Source organism: Heterodontus francisci, chromosome 22 (assembly GCF_036365525.1).
Source record: "Heterodontus francisci isolate sHetFra1 chromosome 22, sHetFra1.hap1, whole genome shotgun sequence".
Taxonomy (NCBI): Eukaryota; Metazoa; Chordata; class Chondrichthyes; order Heterodontiformes; family Heterodontidae; genus Heterodontus; species Heterodontus francisci.
The window spans coordinates 29,945,824-29,960,876 of record NC_090392.1 but is presented as its reverse complement, the minus strand read 5'-3'; the positions used below and the strand labels follow the sequence as shown (position 1 = coordinate 29,960,876).

The window sequence follows — 15,053 nt, the reverse complement described above, 5'->3', positions numbered from 1 at the left end:
AGTGAACAAGATTATGTGCTAATAGCCACCTTTCTGTTTGGGGGACTTTGCTGTGAAAAACTTTCCTGCTGTATTAACGACATTAAAAGGACTTGCATTTATATAGCGCCTTTCTTGACCTCAGGATGTTCCAAAGCATTTTACAGCCAATGTAGTACTTTTGAAGTGTCGTCACAGTTGCAATGTAGGAAACTCAGCAGCCAATTTGCACACAGCAAGATCCCACAATGACATAATGACCAGTTTTCCTGATGTTGATGATGGGATAAATATTGACCAGGACACGTAGGGATAACTCCCCTGCTCTTCTTTGAAATAGTGTCACAAGATCTTTTACATCCACCTGAGGGGGAATACAGGGCCTCGGTTTAACATTTCATCTAAAAGACGGCACCTCTGACCATGCAGTACTCCCTCAGTACTGCACTAAAGTCTCAGCCTTGATTTTTTTGCTCAAGTTCTGGAGAAAACTCGAAACCACAACCTTCTGACTCAGAGGTGAGAGTGCTATCCAATGAGTCACAGCTGCAAACAGCACAGAGCACACATCAAAAAACTTCATGGGACATAGATTTTAGCAAGTCTTTTGACAAGGTTAAAACACTATGGGACAACCTGAAGTCATGAAAGGCACTATACAAATACAAGACTTCCATTAACAAAGGTTCAAAAATGGAACAGTCAGGAACAGAACATCAGTCTCCTTTTATCTTAGAGAAATCAAGGATGCAAACTCTGCGTTTTTGATGCAAAGCTGATATATTTCACAAATATCAGGAATATTAAACTACAGCCCAGTTATAGGGATTATTAACATCAACTGACATTACCCCCAACTGTCAGAATGAAGATAGTTCAGTCCTGGATGTGATTAATAACAGCAACAACAGCAGAATCCAACCCCTACAGTCACTTGTGAACTCGCTGGTGTCTCAGCAGGTTTGACGACTGAGTGAATCTTTTACCACACACGGAGCAGGTGAATGGCCTCTCCCTAGAGTGAACTCGCTGGTGTCTCAGCAGGTTTGATGACTGAGTGAATCTCTTCCCACATACAGAGCAGGTGAATGGCTTCTCCCGAGTATGAACTCGTTGGTGCGTCAGCAGTAGTGATGACAAAGCAAATCCCTTCCCACACACAGAGCAGGTGAACGGTCTCTCCCCAGTGTGAATGTATTGGTGCGTCAGCAGGTCCTTTTTGCTTTTAAAGCTATTCTCACATTCAGAACATACAAAACACCTCTTACCAGAGTGAACAAGTTGGTGTCTCAGGAGATGGGATGACAGAGCAAAGCCCTTCCCACACACAGAGCAAGTGAACGGCCTCTCGCTAGTCTGAATGCGTTGGTGTTTCATCAGGTCGGATGAGCGAGTGAATCCCTTCCCACACACGGAGCAAGTGAATGGCCTCTCCCCAGTGTGACTGCGTCGATGAATTTCCAGCAGGGATGGGTAATTGAATCCTTTTCCACAGTCCGCACATTTCCATGGTTTCTCCGTAGTGCGGATGTCCTTGTGTCTCTCCAGGTTGGATGATCAATTGAAGCCTCATCAACATACAGAATATGAGTGGTGTGATGTGTTTTCAATCTGTGTAACTGGTTAAATCTCTCTCCACAGTCAGTGCGATGGAACACACTCACTCGGATGTGTGGGTCCCGGTGCTTTTCCAGTCACACTGATGTTTGCAATCTTTCCCCACAGACAGAAGAGACAAACATTTCACCTTCTATATTCAAAGGATATTGATATTCAGGTCCTGATGAATCGAGTCAGATCTTGGTGTGATGTTTGGTTTGATTTCCTGTCTGCAAATCCTTCCCTTCTAATACCCTGTAAAAGGAGTTTACAAAAATCATCACTGTCAGTACAGGATAGAAATTCAGAACAGATCATTCTAATCTCGATGGAACATTCTCTTGTTCTCCCCAAACACGTGTCCATTCAAACTAAAAGAAGACAAAATAAGCAACAATGTCTCAACAAAAGGAAAGGAAGCCTTCCTAACTAAACCAGAACGTTGTTCCCAGTATCTATGAGACACTCTGTACCCTGAGGTGCCCACCGGACACAGAGGGTATCAAGCATACCTGTGGACACCACACGTTCCCTCTCCAGGGACCCCCAGGCATGGACAAGACCATGGAAGAGAGGATGGCAGCCAGAGTGACACCCCCACCCCAGCATGATCCCTGCACATCCTGGACCTATGCATTGCTCTGTTAACCAGGCCGAAGACCAGGTCCAGGAGAAAATCCTCTGACCTATCCACCCCGCTCCACACCGATGACCAAAGATTAGGGGAGTGGGGCTAAAGTGTAACCAAGGCTTTTGATAAGGTCCCACATGGCAGATTCATCACAAAAGTAAAAGCCCATGGGATCCAAGGCAAAGTGACAAGTGGGAAGCAAAGTGGAATGGTTGATGGGTACTTTTGTGACTAGAAGGCTGTTTTCAGTGGGGTTCCGCAGGGCTCAGTATTAGGTCCTTTCCTTTTTCAGAGATATGTCAATGATATGGACTTGAATGTAGGGGTTCTGATCAAGAAGTTTGCAGATGGTAAAAAATTGACTTTGTGGTTGATAATAAAGAATAAAGCTGTAGGCTACAGGAAGATGTCAATGGACCAGTCAGGTGGGCAGAACAGTAGCAAATGGAATTGAATGCAGAGAAGTGTGAGGTAAGGCAAGGGATGAGGTTTCTCGATCTCTGAAGTCTTCTACTTGGGTATTTAAGGGAAGTGTTACTTTAATAATTAACTGATTTCCTACTTAAATATTTTACTGTAACAATATTTGGATTTAAAAATTGGATTCTCTACTAGAAAGAAAATTGTATTTTCTATCTTTTCCCAGAACTATTACCTTCCAGGAGTGGAGCAGAGAGGAGCTCTTACAGCGCGTCGGAGTATTGAAAAAAAATAGTGATGTCAGAGGAGAGCTGTGACCTGATTGGCTGGTCAGGAATCTGCACTGAATCTGAAAATAAAACATTGATAAATTAATTAATGTTAATTAACTAATTAGTTAATAAGTAGAGGAGTAACTAAACTGGAGGGAGGAGATTACTGCACTTAACATTTAATATTTATAGCAGAAAGCTAGAGGTAGGGACCATATAGTTAATTGTAACTTAATTTAGTAAGGATTTAATGAGTATTTACTTTAAATTAATTTATTAATTAGTGCTAGAAATGTCAGTTAGAGGGGTAAAGTGCTTCACCTGTGAGATGTGGGAGGTCCGTGACGCTTCCAGCGTTCCGGACAACGACATCTGCAGGAAGTGGACCCAGTTGCAGCTCCTCACAGACCGCATGGATTGGTTGGAGCAGCAACTGGATGCACTTAGGAGCATGCAGGTGGCAGAAAGTGTCATAGACAGGAGTTTAGAGATACAGCACTGAAACAGGCCCTTCGGCCCACCGAGTCTGTGCCGACCATCAACCACCCATTTATACTAATCCTACACTAATCCCATATTCCTACCACATCCCCACCTGTCCCTATATTTCCCTACCACCTACCTATACTAGGGGCAATTGCTAATGGCCAATTTACCTACCAACCTGCAAGTCTTTGGCATGTGGGAGGAAACCGGAGCACCCGGAGGAAACCCACGCAGACACAGGGAGAACTTGCAAACTCCACACAGGCAGTACCCAGAATTGAACCCAGGTCGCTGGAGCTGTGAGGCTGCGATGCTAACCACTGCGCCACTGTGCCGCCCCCACTGCGCCACTGTTTTAGAGAAGTGGTTACTCCCAAGGTGCAGGCAGATAGATGGGTGACCACTAGACTGGGCAGGCAGTCAGTGCAGGAATCCCCTGTGACTATCCCCCTCTCTAACAAGTATACCGTTTTGGATACTGTTGGGGGGGATGGCCTATCAGGGGAAAAGAACAGCAGCCAGAGCAGTGGCAACATGGCTGGCTCTGTTGTTCAGCAGGAAGGGACAAAGTGCAGAAGAGCAATAGTTATAGGGGACTCAATAGTCAGGGGCACAGATAGGCACTTCTGTGGACATGAAAGAGACTCCAGGATGGTATGTTGCCTCCCTGGTGCCTGGGTCAAGGATGTCTCTGAATGGACAGGGGGCATTCTGAAGAGGGAGGGTCAACAGCCAGAGGTTGCGGTACACATTGGCAGGAACATAGGCAGGAAGAGTGATGGGGTCCTGCAGGGTGAGTTCAGGGAGTTAGGTAGTAAGTTAAAAAACAGGACCTCGAGGGTTGTAATCTCGGGATTACTCCCTGTGCCACGTGCCAGTGAGGCTAGAAATAGGAAGATAGTTCAGCTAAACACGTGGCTGAACAGCTGGTGTAGGAGGGAGGGTTTCAGATATCTGGATCATTGGGATCTCATCCGGGACAGATGGGACCTGTACAAGAAGGACAGGTTGCATATAAACTGGAGGGGCACAAATATCCTGGCTGCGAGGTTTGCTAGCGTCGCTCGGGAGGGTTTAAACTAGTGTGGCAGGGGGGTGGGAACCAGAACAGTAGGACAGCAGGTGAAATAACTGAGGGGGAACCAGTGAATAAGGCCAGTAAGACTGAGAGGAAGAACAGGCAGGGAGATGTTGCTGAGCACAGCGGGACTGGTGGTCTGAAGTGCATTTGTTTCAATGCGAGAAGTATAACAGGTAAGGCAGATGAACTAAGAGCTTGGATTAGTACTCACTTAGTGCTAGGGGCTTGGATGGGACAGAATTTGTAAGGAGCATCCAGGAGGGCTTCTTGAAAAAATATGTAGATAGTCCAACTAGGGAAGGGGCCGTACAGGACCTGGTATTGGGGAATGAGCCCATCCAGGTGGTCGAAGTTTCAGTAGGGGAGCATTTCGGGAACAGTGACCATAATTCCGTAAGTTTTAAGGTACTTGTGGATAAGGAAAAGAGCAGTCCTCGGGTGAAGGTGCTAAATTGGGGGGAGGCTAATTATAACAATATTAGGCAAGAACTGAACAATTTAGAGTGGGGACGGCTGTTTGAGGGTAAATCAACATCTGACCTGTGAGAGTCTTTCAAACATCAGTTGGTTAGAATCCAGGACCGGCATCTTCCTGTGAGGATGAAGGATAAGTTTGGCAAGTTTTGGGAACCTTGGATAACAAGAGATATTGTGAGCCTAGTCAAAAAGAAAAAGTAAGCATTCATAAGGGCTAGAAGGCTGGGAACAGACGAAGCCCTTGAGGAATATAAAGAAAGTCGAAAGGAACTTAAGCAAGGAGTCAGGAGGGCTAAAAGGGGTCATGAAAAGTCATTGGCAAACAGGATTAAGAATAATCCCAAGTCTTTTTATATGTATATAAAGAGCAAGAGGGTAACCAGGGAAAGGGTTGGCCCACTCAAGGACAGAGGAGGGAATCTATGTGTGGAGCCAGAGGAAATGGGCGAGGTGCTAAATACTTTGTATCAATATTCACCAAAGAGAAGGACTTGGTGGATGATGAATCTAGGGAAGGGAGTGTAGATAGTCTCAGTCATCTCATTATCAAAAAGGAAGAGGTGTTGGGCATCTTAAAAAACATTAAGGTAGATAAGTCCCCAGGGCCTGATGGGATCACCCTAGTAAACTGAAGGAGGCAAGGGAAGAAATTGCTGGGGCCTTGACAGAAATCTTTGTATCCTCATTGGCTACATGTGAGGTCCCAGAGGACTGGAGAATAGCCAATGTTGTTCCTTTGTTTAAGAAGGATCGCAAGGATAATCCAGGAAATTACAGACCGGTGAGCCTTATGTCAGTGGTAGGGAAATTATTAGAGAGGATTCTTCAGGACAGGATTTACTCCCATTTGGAAACAAATGAACTTATTAGCGAGAGGCAGCATGGTTTTGTGAAGGGGAGGTCGTGTCTCACTAACTTGATCGAGTTTTTTGAGGAAGTGACAAAGATGATTTATGAAGGAAAAGCAGTGGATGTTGTCTAAATGGATTTCAGTAAAGTCTTTGATAAGATCCCTCATGGCAGACTGGTACAAAAGGTGAAGTCACATGGGATCAGAGGTGAGCTGGCAAAATGGATACAGAACTGGCTCAGTCATAGAAGACACAGGGTAGCAGTGGAAGGGTGCTTTTCTGAATGGAGGGCTGTGACTAGTGGTATTCCGCAGGGATCAGTGCTGGGACCTTTGCTGTTTGTAGTCTATATAATTGATTTGGAAGAAAATGTAGCTGGTCTGATTAGTAAGTTTGCGGACGACACAAAGGTTGGTGGAGTTGCGGATAGTGATGAGGATTGTCAGAGCATACAGCAAGATATAGATCGGTTGGAGACTTGGGCGGAGAAATGGCAGATGGAGTTTAATCCGGACAAATGTGAGGTAATGCATTTTGGAAGGTCTAATGCAGGTGGGAGGTATACAGTAAATGGCAGAACCCTTAGGAGTATTGACAGGCAGAGAGATCTGGGCGTACAGGTCCACAGGTCACTGAAAGTGGCAATGCAGGTGGATAAGGTAGTCAAGAAGGCATATGGCATGCTTGCCTTAATTGGTCGGGGTGTAGAGTATAAAAATTGGCAAGTCATGCTGCAGCTGTACAGAACCTTAGTTAGGCCACACATGGAATATTGCGTACAATTCTGGTCGCCACACTACCAGAAGGATGTGGAGGCTCTGGAGAGGGTACAGAAGAGGTTTACCAGCATGTTGCCTGGTCTGGAGGGTATTAGCTATGAGGAGAGGTTGGATAAACTCGGATTGTTTTCACTGGAACAACGGAGGTGGAGGGGCGACATGATAGAGGTTTACAAAGTTATGAGTGGCATGGACAGAGTGGATAGTCCAAAGCTTTTTCCCCAGGGTGGAAGAGTCAGTTACTAGGGGACATAGGTTTAAGGTGCGAGGCAAGCAAGGTTTAGAGGGGATGTGCGAGGCAAGTTTTTTTTACACAGAGGGTAGTGAGTGCCTGGAACTTGCTGCCGGCGGAGGTGGTGGAAGCAGGTACGATAGCGACGTTTAAGAGGCATCTTGACAAATACATGAATAGGATGGGAAGAGAGGGATACGGACCCCGGAAGTGCAGAAGGTGTTAGTTTAGACAGGTATCAAGATCAGCGCAGGCTTGGAGGGCCGAACGGCCTGTTCCTGTGCTGGACTGTTCTTTGTTCTATGTTAAGATTGACTCTCTCACCAACAGTGAATTGCATGTTCAGTTCTTCAATAAACTTTTATATAAATTAGAACTTAATATTGTCTCACATAGGATTCTGTATCGCTAACTCGTGAACCTGATTCTGTACACTCTTTGGTAGGCAGGTACATTACATTACAAGGAGAGATTCCCAGCTCCTCATAATATCTGGGCTATTATAGTCAGGCTGAACCTTGTTAAAAATGCGATCTGGAGGATGGTAATATTCTCAGCTAGTTCCGTTCCTTTTTGGAGCATTGAATCAGTCCTTCAGACCCATTTAGTCTTTGGGATCTGCCTTGCTCAACCTTAAGTTGAGAGTGATCATCTGAGAAATCTGCTGGATCTGGGATAACCCCAGAAAGGGATAGGATTATAACCCACCATAGTTGGCACCCAATGTGTTTCTGAGTTGATATGGAAAGCTACACTTATATTTATATCTAAATATATGTTTTAGATTATTAAGTATAAAAGGAGTGTTTTACTGACAATGTACTGAAACACAGATTTTAATTATCTGGACACAACAAGTCCCTGATCAAGCCTTGTAGAACTTAAATCACACCTCCCTCAATATAACTTTGTGACTTAGAAATTTATTATGAAGTTCGCATTAAATCCCAACCGAGGTTAGTTCCTGACAAAACGGCAAACCCTATCAAATTGGCCAAGTGCTTCCATTAGGAAACCCAAACGATTGCTTTGGTAGGGCAAATAATCCTCTCCCAATACCTCCACAAGATCAAGTAATAATCTTTGAAATAGAATGCTTTGATTCCAATGGAGCCATTAGAAGCCATGGCACAATTGATGTTGATCCCGAGAACCAGGGGATACAAAATATCCAAAAAGATAATCAAAGGGAAAATTCACTAATGATCAGGTGCACACCTGCACAACTCTCTTTTTTCTTTGGCCTCCTTGTCTTGAGAGACAATGGGTAAGCGCCTGGAGGTGGTCAGTGGTTTGTGAAGCAACGCCTGGAGTGGCTATAAAGGCCAATTCTAGAGTGACAGACTCTTCCACAGGCGCTGCAGATAAAATTACTTGTCGGGGCTGTTACACAGTTGGCTCTCCCCTTCCGCTTCTGTTTTTTTTCCTGCCAACTGCTAAGTCTCTTCGACTCGCCACTCTTTAGCCCCGCCTTTATGGCTGTCTGCCAGCTCTGGCGATCGCTGGCAACTGACTCCCACGACTTGTGATCAATGTCACAGGACTTCATGTCGCGTTTGCAGACGTCTTTAAAGCGGAGACATGGACGGCCGGTGGGTCTGATACCAGTGACGAGCTTGCTGTACAATGTGTCTTTGGGGATCCTGCCGTCTTCCATGCGGCTCACATGGCCAAGCTATCTCAAGCGCTGCTGGCTCAGTAGGATGTATATGCTGGGGATGTTGGCTGCCTCGAGGACTTCTGCATTGGATTCTGATGCCAAGGATTCTCCGGAGGCAGCGAAGATGGAGTGAATTGAGACGTCGCTCTTGGCTGACATACATTGTCCAGGCCTCACTGCCGTAGAGCAAGGTACTGAGGACACAGGCTTGATACACTTGGACTTTTGCGTTCCGTGTCAGTGCGCCATTTTCCTCTTGGCCAGTTTGGACATTGCAGCGGACACCTTTCCCATGCGCTTGTTGATTTCTGCATCAAGAGACAGGTTACTGGTGATAGTTGAGCCGAGGTAGGTGAACTCTTGAACCACTTCAAGAGCGTGGTTGCCGATATTGATGGATGGAGCATTTCTGACGTCCTGTCCCATGATGTTCGTTTTCTTGAGGCTGATGATTAGGCCAAATTCGTTGCAGGCAGCCGCAATCCTGTCGATAAGTCTCTGCACACTCTTCAGTGTGGGATGTTAATGCAGCATCGTGAGCAAAGAAGAGTTCCCTGATGAGGACCTTCCGTACTTTTGTCTTCGCTCTTAGGCGGGCAAGGTTGAACAACCTGCCATCTGATCTTATGTGGAGAAAAATTCCTTCTTCTGAAGATTTGAACGCATGTGAAAGCAGAAGGGAGAAGATCCCAAACAGTGTTGGTGCAGGAACACAGCCCTGTTTCACACCACTCAGGATAGAAAAGGGGTCTGATGAGGTGCCGCTATGCTGAATTGTGCCTTTCATATTGTCATGGAATGAGGTGATGATACTTCATAGCTTTGGTGGACATCTGATCTTTGCTAGTAGTCTGAAGAGACCACGTCTGCTGACAAGGTCAAAGGCATTGGTGAGATCAATGAAAGCAACGTAAAGGGGCATCTGTTGTTCGCGGCATTTCTCCTGTAGCTGGTGAAGGGAGAACAGCATGTCAATAATGGATCTCTCTGCTAGAAAGCCACACTGTGCCTCAGGGTAGACACGCTCAGCCAGCTTCTGGAGCCTGTTTAAAATGACTCGAGCGAAGACTTTCCCCATGATGCTGAGCAGGGAGATTCCACGGTAGTTGTTGCAGTCACTGCGGTTATCCTTGTTCTTATAGAGGGTGATGATATTGGCATCGCGCATGTCCTGTGGTACTGCTCCCTCATCCCAGCACAGGCAGAGCAGTTTGTGGAGTGCTGAAAGTATAGCAGGCTTGGCACTCTTGATTATTTCAGGGGTAATGCTGTCCTTCCCAGGGGCTTTTCCACTGGCTAGAGAATCAAGGGCATCACTGAGTTCCGATTTTCTTGGCTGTTCGCCCAGCTCATCCGTGACTGGCAGAGACTGGGCTGCGTTGAGGGCAGTCTCAGTGGCAACATTTTCCCTGGAGTACAGTTCTAGGTAGTGCTCCACCCAGCGGTCCATTTGCTTGCGTTGGTCAGTGATTGTGTCCCCTGATTTTGATTTGAAGGGGACGATCCTCCTGATGGTTGGCCCAAAAGCTCTCTTAATGCCATCATACATTCCTCTGATGTTTCCATTGTCGGAGACCAGCTGAAAACGACTGCATAGGTGTTGCCAGTAGACATTTGCGCAGCGCCTGGCTGTTCTTTGTGCAGCACTTCTGGCTGCTTCAAGTGCTACAGATGTTAATTCGCTGGGGGCTTTCTTACAGTTCAACAGTGCAATGTGCTTAGCGGCTATGACAGGTTCCAGCTCTTCATAGTGAGATTGAAACCAGTCTGCATTCTCCTTCATACGTTTGCCAAAGGTGGTCATTGCTGAGTCATAGATGGCGTCTCTGATGTGGGCCCACTTGGTCTCTGCATCCCCTGTCGGAATGTTTTGAAGGGCTTTTTCAAGTGAATTTAGAAACTTATGTAACAGCTGTGGATAAGAGATTCTGCTAGTGTTGATGTGCGGGTGGCCCTTCTGCTTGGGCAAAACAGCCCATGATTGAATCATGGAGCCTGGAGCAGCATATGTCCCTGGGAGCCATGGACTCCCGCTCAGGTGGAAAGCTCATAACAAAATAAATTATCAGAATCTTTGAGAAGATTATAGACAACTTAGAATTCATTCTAATCAAAGTTGACAGGCACGAGCTCAAGCTTATATCAATGCTGGAGGAGCAGGACTTGCTGGACCAGTAGGCCAACCCCAGTAACCAGAAATTACACCTCTAGGCCAGGTCAACTTAAACTCTATATACATCATGTGTGGTAAACCTGGAAACACCAACCAGGAAAAAAAACAATTGGATTCTAACCAACCTTGATACATTGGAAACCTATTGCCAAGGCTGGAATGCCCAACATCTAAGACAACTCCTACAAATGATACTGAGATCAGATTTAGTTCCAGTGTAACAACTGGTTTCAAATATCTGCCCATGTTCTCAACTCATGGAGGACATGTAATCGGTTCCATCAAGGAACTGCTTACTAATACTGCCAAAACAAAGAATTGGTCGCTGCCTACACATTGGGCAGAATATTCACACGGATAACTGGGATATTGTCCATGGTTACCTGATCAACCGGTCTCAAAATACAGCCCTCAGACTGGCTTGTGAGGGTGCTCTAAATGGTTATCCAGATAACCAATAGATGCTGGACTTTTTTTTTTTAAAGGTCACTGGAAGAACTTGAGGCTTTATTTAAAAACAATCCCTCACTGGAAGTCACATGTCTTAAGCTAAGTAAACAGCAGGAGCCTTGGTGACTAAGGGAGTTGTTTATAGAGAAGTGACATGTCAAGATTTATGGTGGTCAAATGTTGGTTTCGTTTTTGGATATTGTTTTGAGTTCAGTTAGGGGTAAGCCTGCTAAGAGAGAAGCCACCAGCTCATCCTTTTTCCAACTCTTTGAGAATCCAGTGTGATAGCTGAAATTCCTGATGCCAAATTTTTCCTGGAAAGTCTGTCAAAGAACAAAGAACAGTACCGCACAGGAACAGGCCATTCGGCCCTCCAAGCCTGCGCCGATCTTGATGCCTGCCGAAACTAACACCTTCTGCACTTACGGGGCCCATACCCCTCTATTCCCTTCCTATTCATATATTTGTCAAGATGTCTCTTAAACGTCGCTATTGTATCTGCTTCCACCACCTCCTCTGGCAGCAAGTTCCAGGCATTCACCACCCTCTGTGTAAAAAACTTGCCTCGCACATCCCCTCTAAACTTTGCCCCTCACACCTTAAACCTATGTCCCGTAGTAACTGACTCTTCCACCCTGGGAAAAAGCTTCTGACTATCCACTCTGTCCATGCCGCTCATAACTTTGTAAACCTCTATCATGTCGCCCCTCCACCTCCGTCGTTCCAGTGAAAACAATCCGAGTTTTTCCAACCTCTCCTCATAGCTAATGCCCTCCAGACCAGGCAACATCCTGGTAAACCTCCTCTGTACCCTCTCCAAAGCCTCCACGTCCTTCTGGTAGTGTGGCGACCAGAATTGCACGCAATATTTCAAGTGTGGCCTAACTAAAGTTCTGTACAGCTGCAGCATGACTTGCCAATTTTTATACTCTACGCCCCGACCGATGAAGGCAAGCATGCCGTATGCCTTCTTGACTGCCTTATCCACCTGCGTTGCCACTTTCAGTGACCTGTGGACCTGTACGCCCAGATCTCTCTGCCTGTCAATACTCCCAAGGGTTCTGCCATTTCCTGTCTACCTCCCACCTGCATTAGACCTTCCAAAATGCATTACCTCACATTTGTCCGGATTAAACTCCATCTGCCATTTCTCCGCCCAAGTCTCCAACCGATCTATATCCTGCTGTATCCTCTGACAATCCTCATCATTATCCGCAACTCCAACCTTTGTGTCGTCCGTAAACTTACTAATCAGACCAGCTACATTTTCCTCCAAATCATTTATATATACTACAAACAGCAAAGGTCCCAGCACTGATCCCTGCTGAACACCACTAGTCACATCCCTCCATTCAGAAAAACACCCATCCACTGTTACCCTGTGTCTTCTGTGACCGAGCCAGTTCTGTATCCATCTTGCCAGCTGACCCCTGATCCCGTGTGATTTCACCTTTTGCACCAGTCTGCCATGCGGGACCTTGTCAAAGGCATTACTAAAGTCCATATAGACAACATCCACCGCCCTTCCCTCATCAATCATCCTTTTTCTTTTTGACTCGGCTCACAATATCCCGTGTTATCCAAGCTTCCCGAAACTTGCCAAACTTGTCTTTCTTCCTCACAGGAACATGCTGGTCCTGGATTCTAATCAGCTGACGTTTGAAAGACTCCCACATGTCAGATGTTGATTTACCCTCAAACAGCCGCCCCCAATCTAAATTCTTCAGTTCCTGTCAGAATAATCCTCAAAATTGCATGAAGAGAACTGCTCCAAAACAATCCCAGTGACAGCTGAGGTCATTCCATTCTTTTTTGTCTTCAAGAATTAATAAATATTTGGCCAAAGTATTTTTGTCCTTTTTGTGAAGAGATCTCTGTCGAGAAAACGTCTTTATTTTTTTCTTTAACTGGCGTGTGCGTGCGTGGGTGTTGGGTTAATTTAAAAGAGAACTTTCATATTTCAACCTGTGTGTCAATAAGTTTTGCATCTGCATTAAATATGTCTTGTTTTTTAATAAATTAATAATGTTGTTGTTTTTTAAAGAAATCTGGTTGGTAGATTTTATTCTGAAAGCAAAATTGATCAAGTATATAATTGGCTGTATAGGTAACTGGGTAAAACATTTAAATATATATTGTGACCCATGGAGAAATGGAACTAGAGAAAGATAGTGCACTCCTCCAGCCTCAGTCATAACACCATGACCATCAAAGAGTCATAGGGGGTGAGGGGGGGGGGGGGGGTGGGGGAATACTGGAATGACCAGAATAGGGATCAAAGAGATTCCCGACAAGACCGACATCACCCCAACAGGAGGGTTTTTTTCTTCTTTCATGGGATGTGGGCATTGTTCCCTTGACAACTGAGTGGCTTACTGGGCCACTTCAGATGACAGTTAAGAGTCAACCACATTGATGTGGGTCTGGAGTCACATGTAGGCCAGACCAGGTAAGGAGGGCAGATTTCCTTCCCGAAATGACATTAGTGAACCAGATGGGGTTTTATGACAATTGATGTTAGTTTCTTCATGGCACCATTACTAAGACTAGCTTTTAAATTCCAGAACCTTTTTTTTTATTAATTAATTGAACGTAATAATTAATTGATTTTACATTTCACCAGCTGCCATGGTGGGATTTGAACCCTGGTCTGGGCCTCTGGATTACTAGTACCACAACGCCATTGTCTCCCCTCTAACAATCGATATAATAAATGGTCTGACAGACCCGTGCCATCCCCGCACCAAGGGATCCCAAAAAGGGAGGACCACAAATAAGTCAAAATGGTCAAAAGCAAGGCCAAAAAGAAAACTCAGGATTCTGAGGATTACCAATCTCAGGACTGAAGGCCTGGCACCCAGCCAGCACCTCTGGAATTCCCCCGTGCCCTGGTGATGCTGCCCACCAATGAACAATTGGAGGTCCTATTTGATACAGGAGCTGATTACACTGTAATAAACCCCACAATTATAAAAAAAATAAGGGACAGAGTTGGAGACCCCAATTTATCATGTACCTTTGGGGGAATTCACACAATACAAGAAGCAAATAATTGAATTTTACAAAATACCCATTACCGTTTATGGAATCACATCCACCCTAGAGGTAGGACTGGTACCAAAATTGGCCTGTTGTCTCATTATAGGACAACCAGACATAAAACATTACCTTAAAATCTCAACCAGACCTGTGAAAGCAACCACAGACCAGGATGACAGGTAAAAACACATTTAGGTCCAACTTGATCAAACTCGCCCAGGAAGGCGAGAAAAAGGCTTCTAGAGGATCTACAATGTCACCCAAATCAATGCAGCAAAGTAGACATCGGACCTCATTCACTTGATTCAGGCTGGCACAAGCCCAAAAAACAGTGGCCTATGCAGGACCACCAGGTGAAATTAGATCTCCTTAAAACCATTACAGAATTAGAAGAACAAGGTGTCCTAATAAAAATGGGATCGAGAACTAATTCACCACTGCTTGATGTCGCCAAACTAGATGGGAGGTGGATATTAGTTGATTTCAGCTTTAAATAAGGTGATGGCCCCACATACTGCACAACAGCAGAATTCCACAGCCTTTCTACTAGAATCAAGAGGGAGAAATATAAATCTTGTATTGACCTAGCAAATGGCTTTTGGTCACATCCAGTCAAAGAAACTGATGGGCCAGAAACAGCTATGACTGCACCTGATGAGTATCAGAAATGTTGGACCAGATTGCCCCAGGGATTTCAATACAGCCCTGTTCTTGTTACCTCTGAAATTATTGATCTTTTGAAAGACCTCCCTAACGACAACCATTATGCAGATATTGGAACATAGGAAATAGGAGCTGGTGTAGGCCAATCAGTCTGCTCCACCATTCAATTAGATCATGGCTGCACTTCTACTTCAATGCTATTTTCCCACACTATCTCCATATCCCTTAATATCTTTAATACCTAGAAATCTATCAATGTCT

At 45.2% G+C, this 15,053-nt stretch overlaps 1 protein-coding gene across 9 annotated transcripts in view; it reads right to left on the bottom strand.

The window, feature by feature from the left end:
• Nucleotides 1-444: 444 nt before the first annotated feature.
• The window catches only part of LOC137381290 (zinc finger protein 664-like), a 41,680-nt gene continuing 27,071 nt past the window's right edge, over nt 445-15,053 (bottom strand). For 5 of the 9 annotated variants that reach the window (XM_068053632.1, XM_068053633.1, XM_068053634.1 and 2 more), the window contains 2 exons: nt 2,865-2,978; nt 445-1,833 (listed from right to left, as the gene is read on the bottom strand). In XM_068053632.1, the coding sequence (XP_067909733.1) occupies nt 910-1,356 (447 nt within the window). In that variant the 5' untranslated portion in view covers nt 1,357-1,833; nt 2,865-2,978 and the 3' untranslated portion in view covers nt 445-909. Of the gene's footprint in view, nt 1,834-2,864; nt 2,979-5,008; nt 5,898-15,053 lie in introns of those variants that run through there. The other 4 variants (XM_068053635.1, XM_068053636.1, XM_068053639.1 and 1 more) reach the window with 3 other exon arrangements.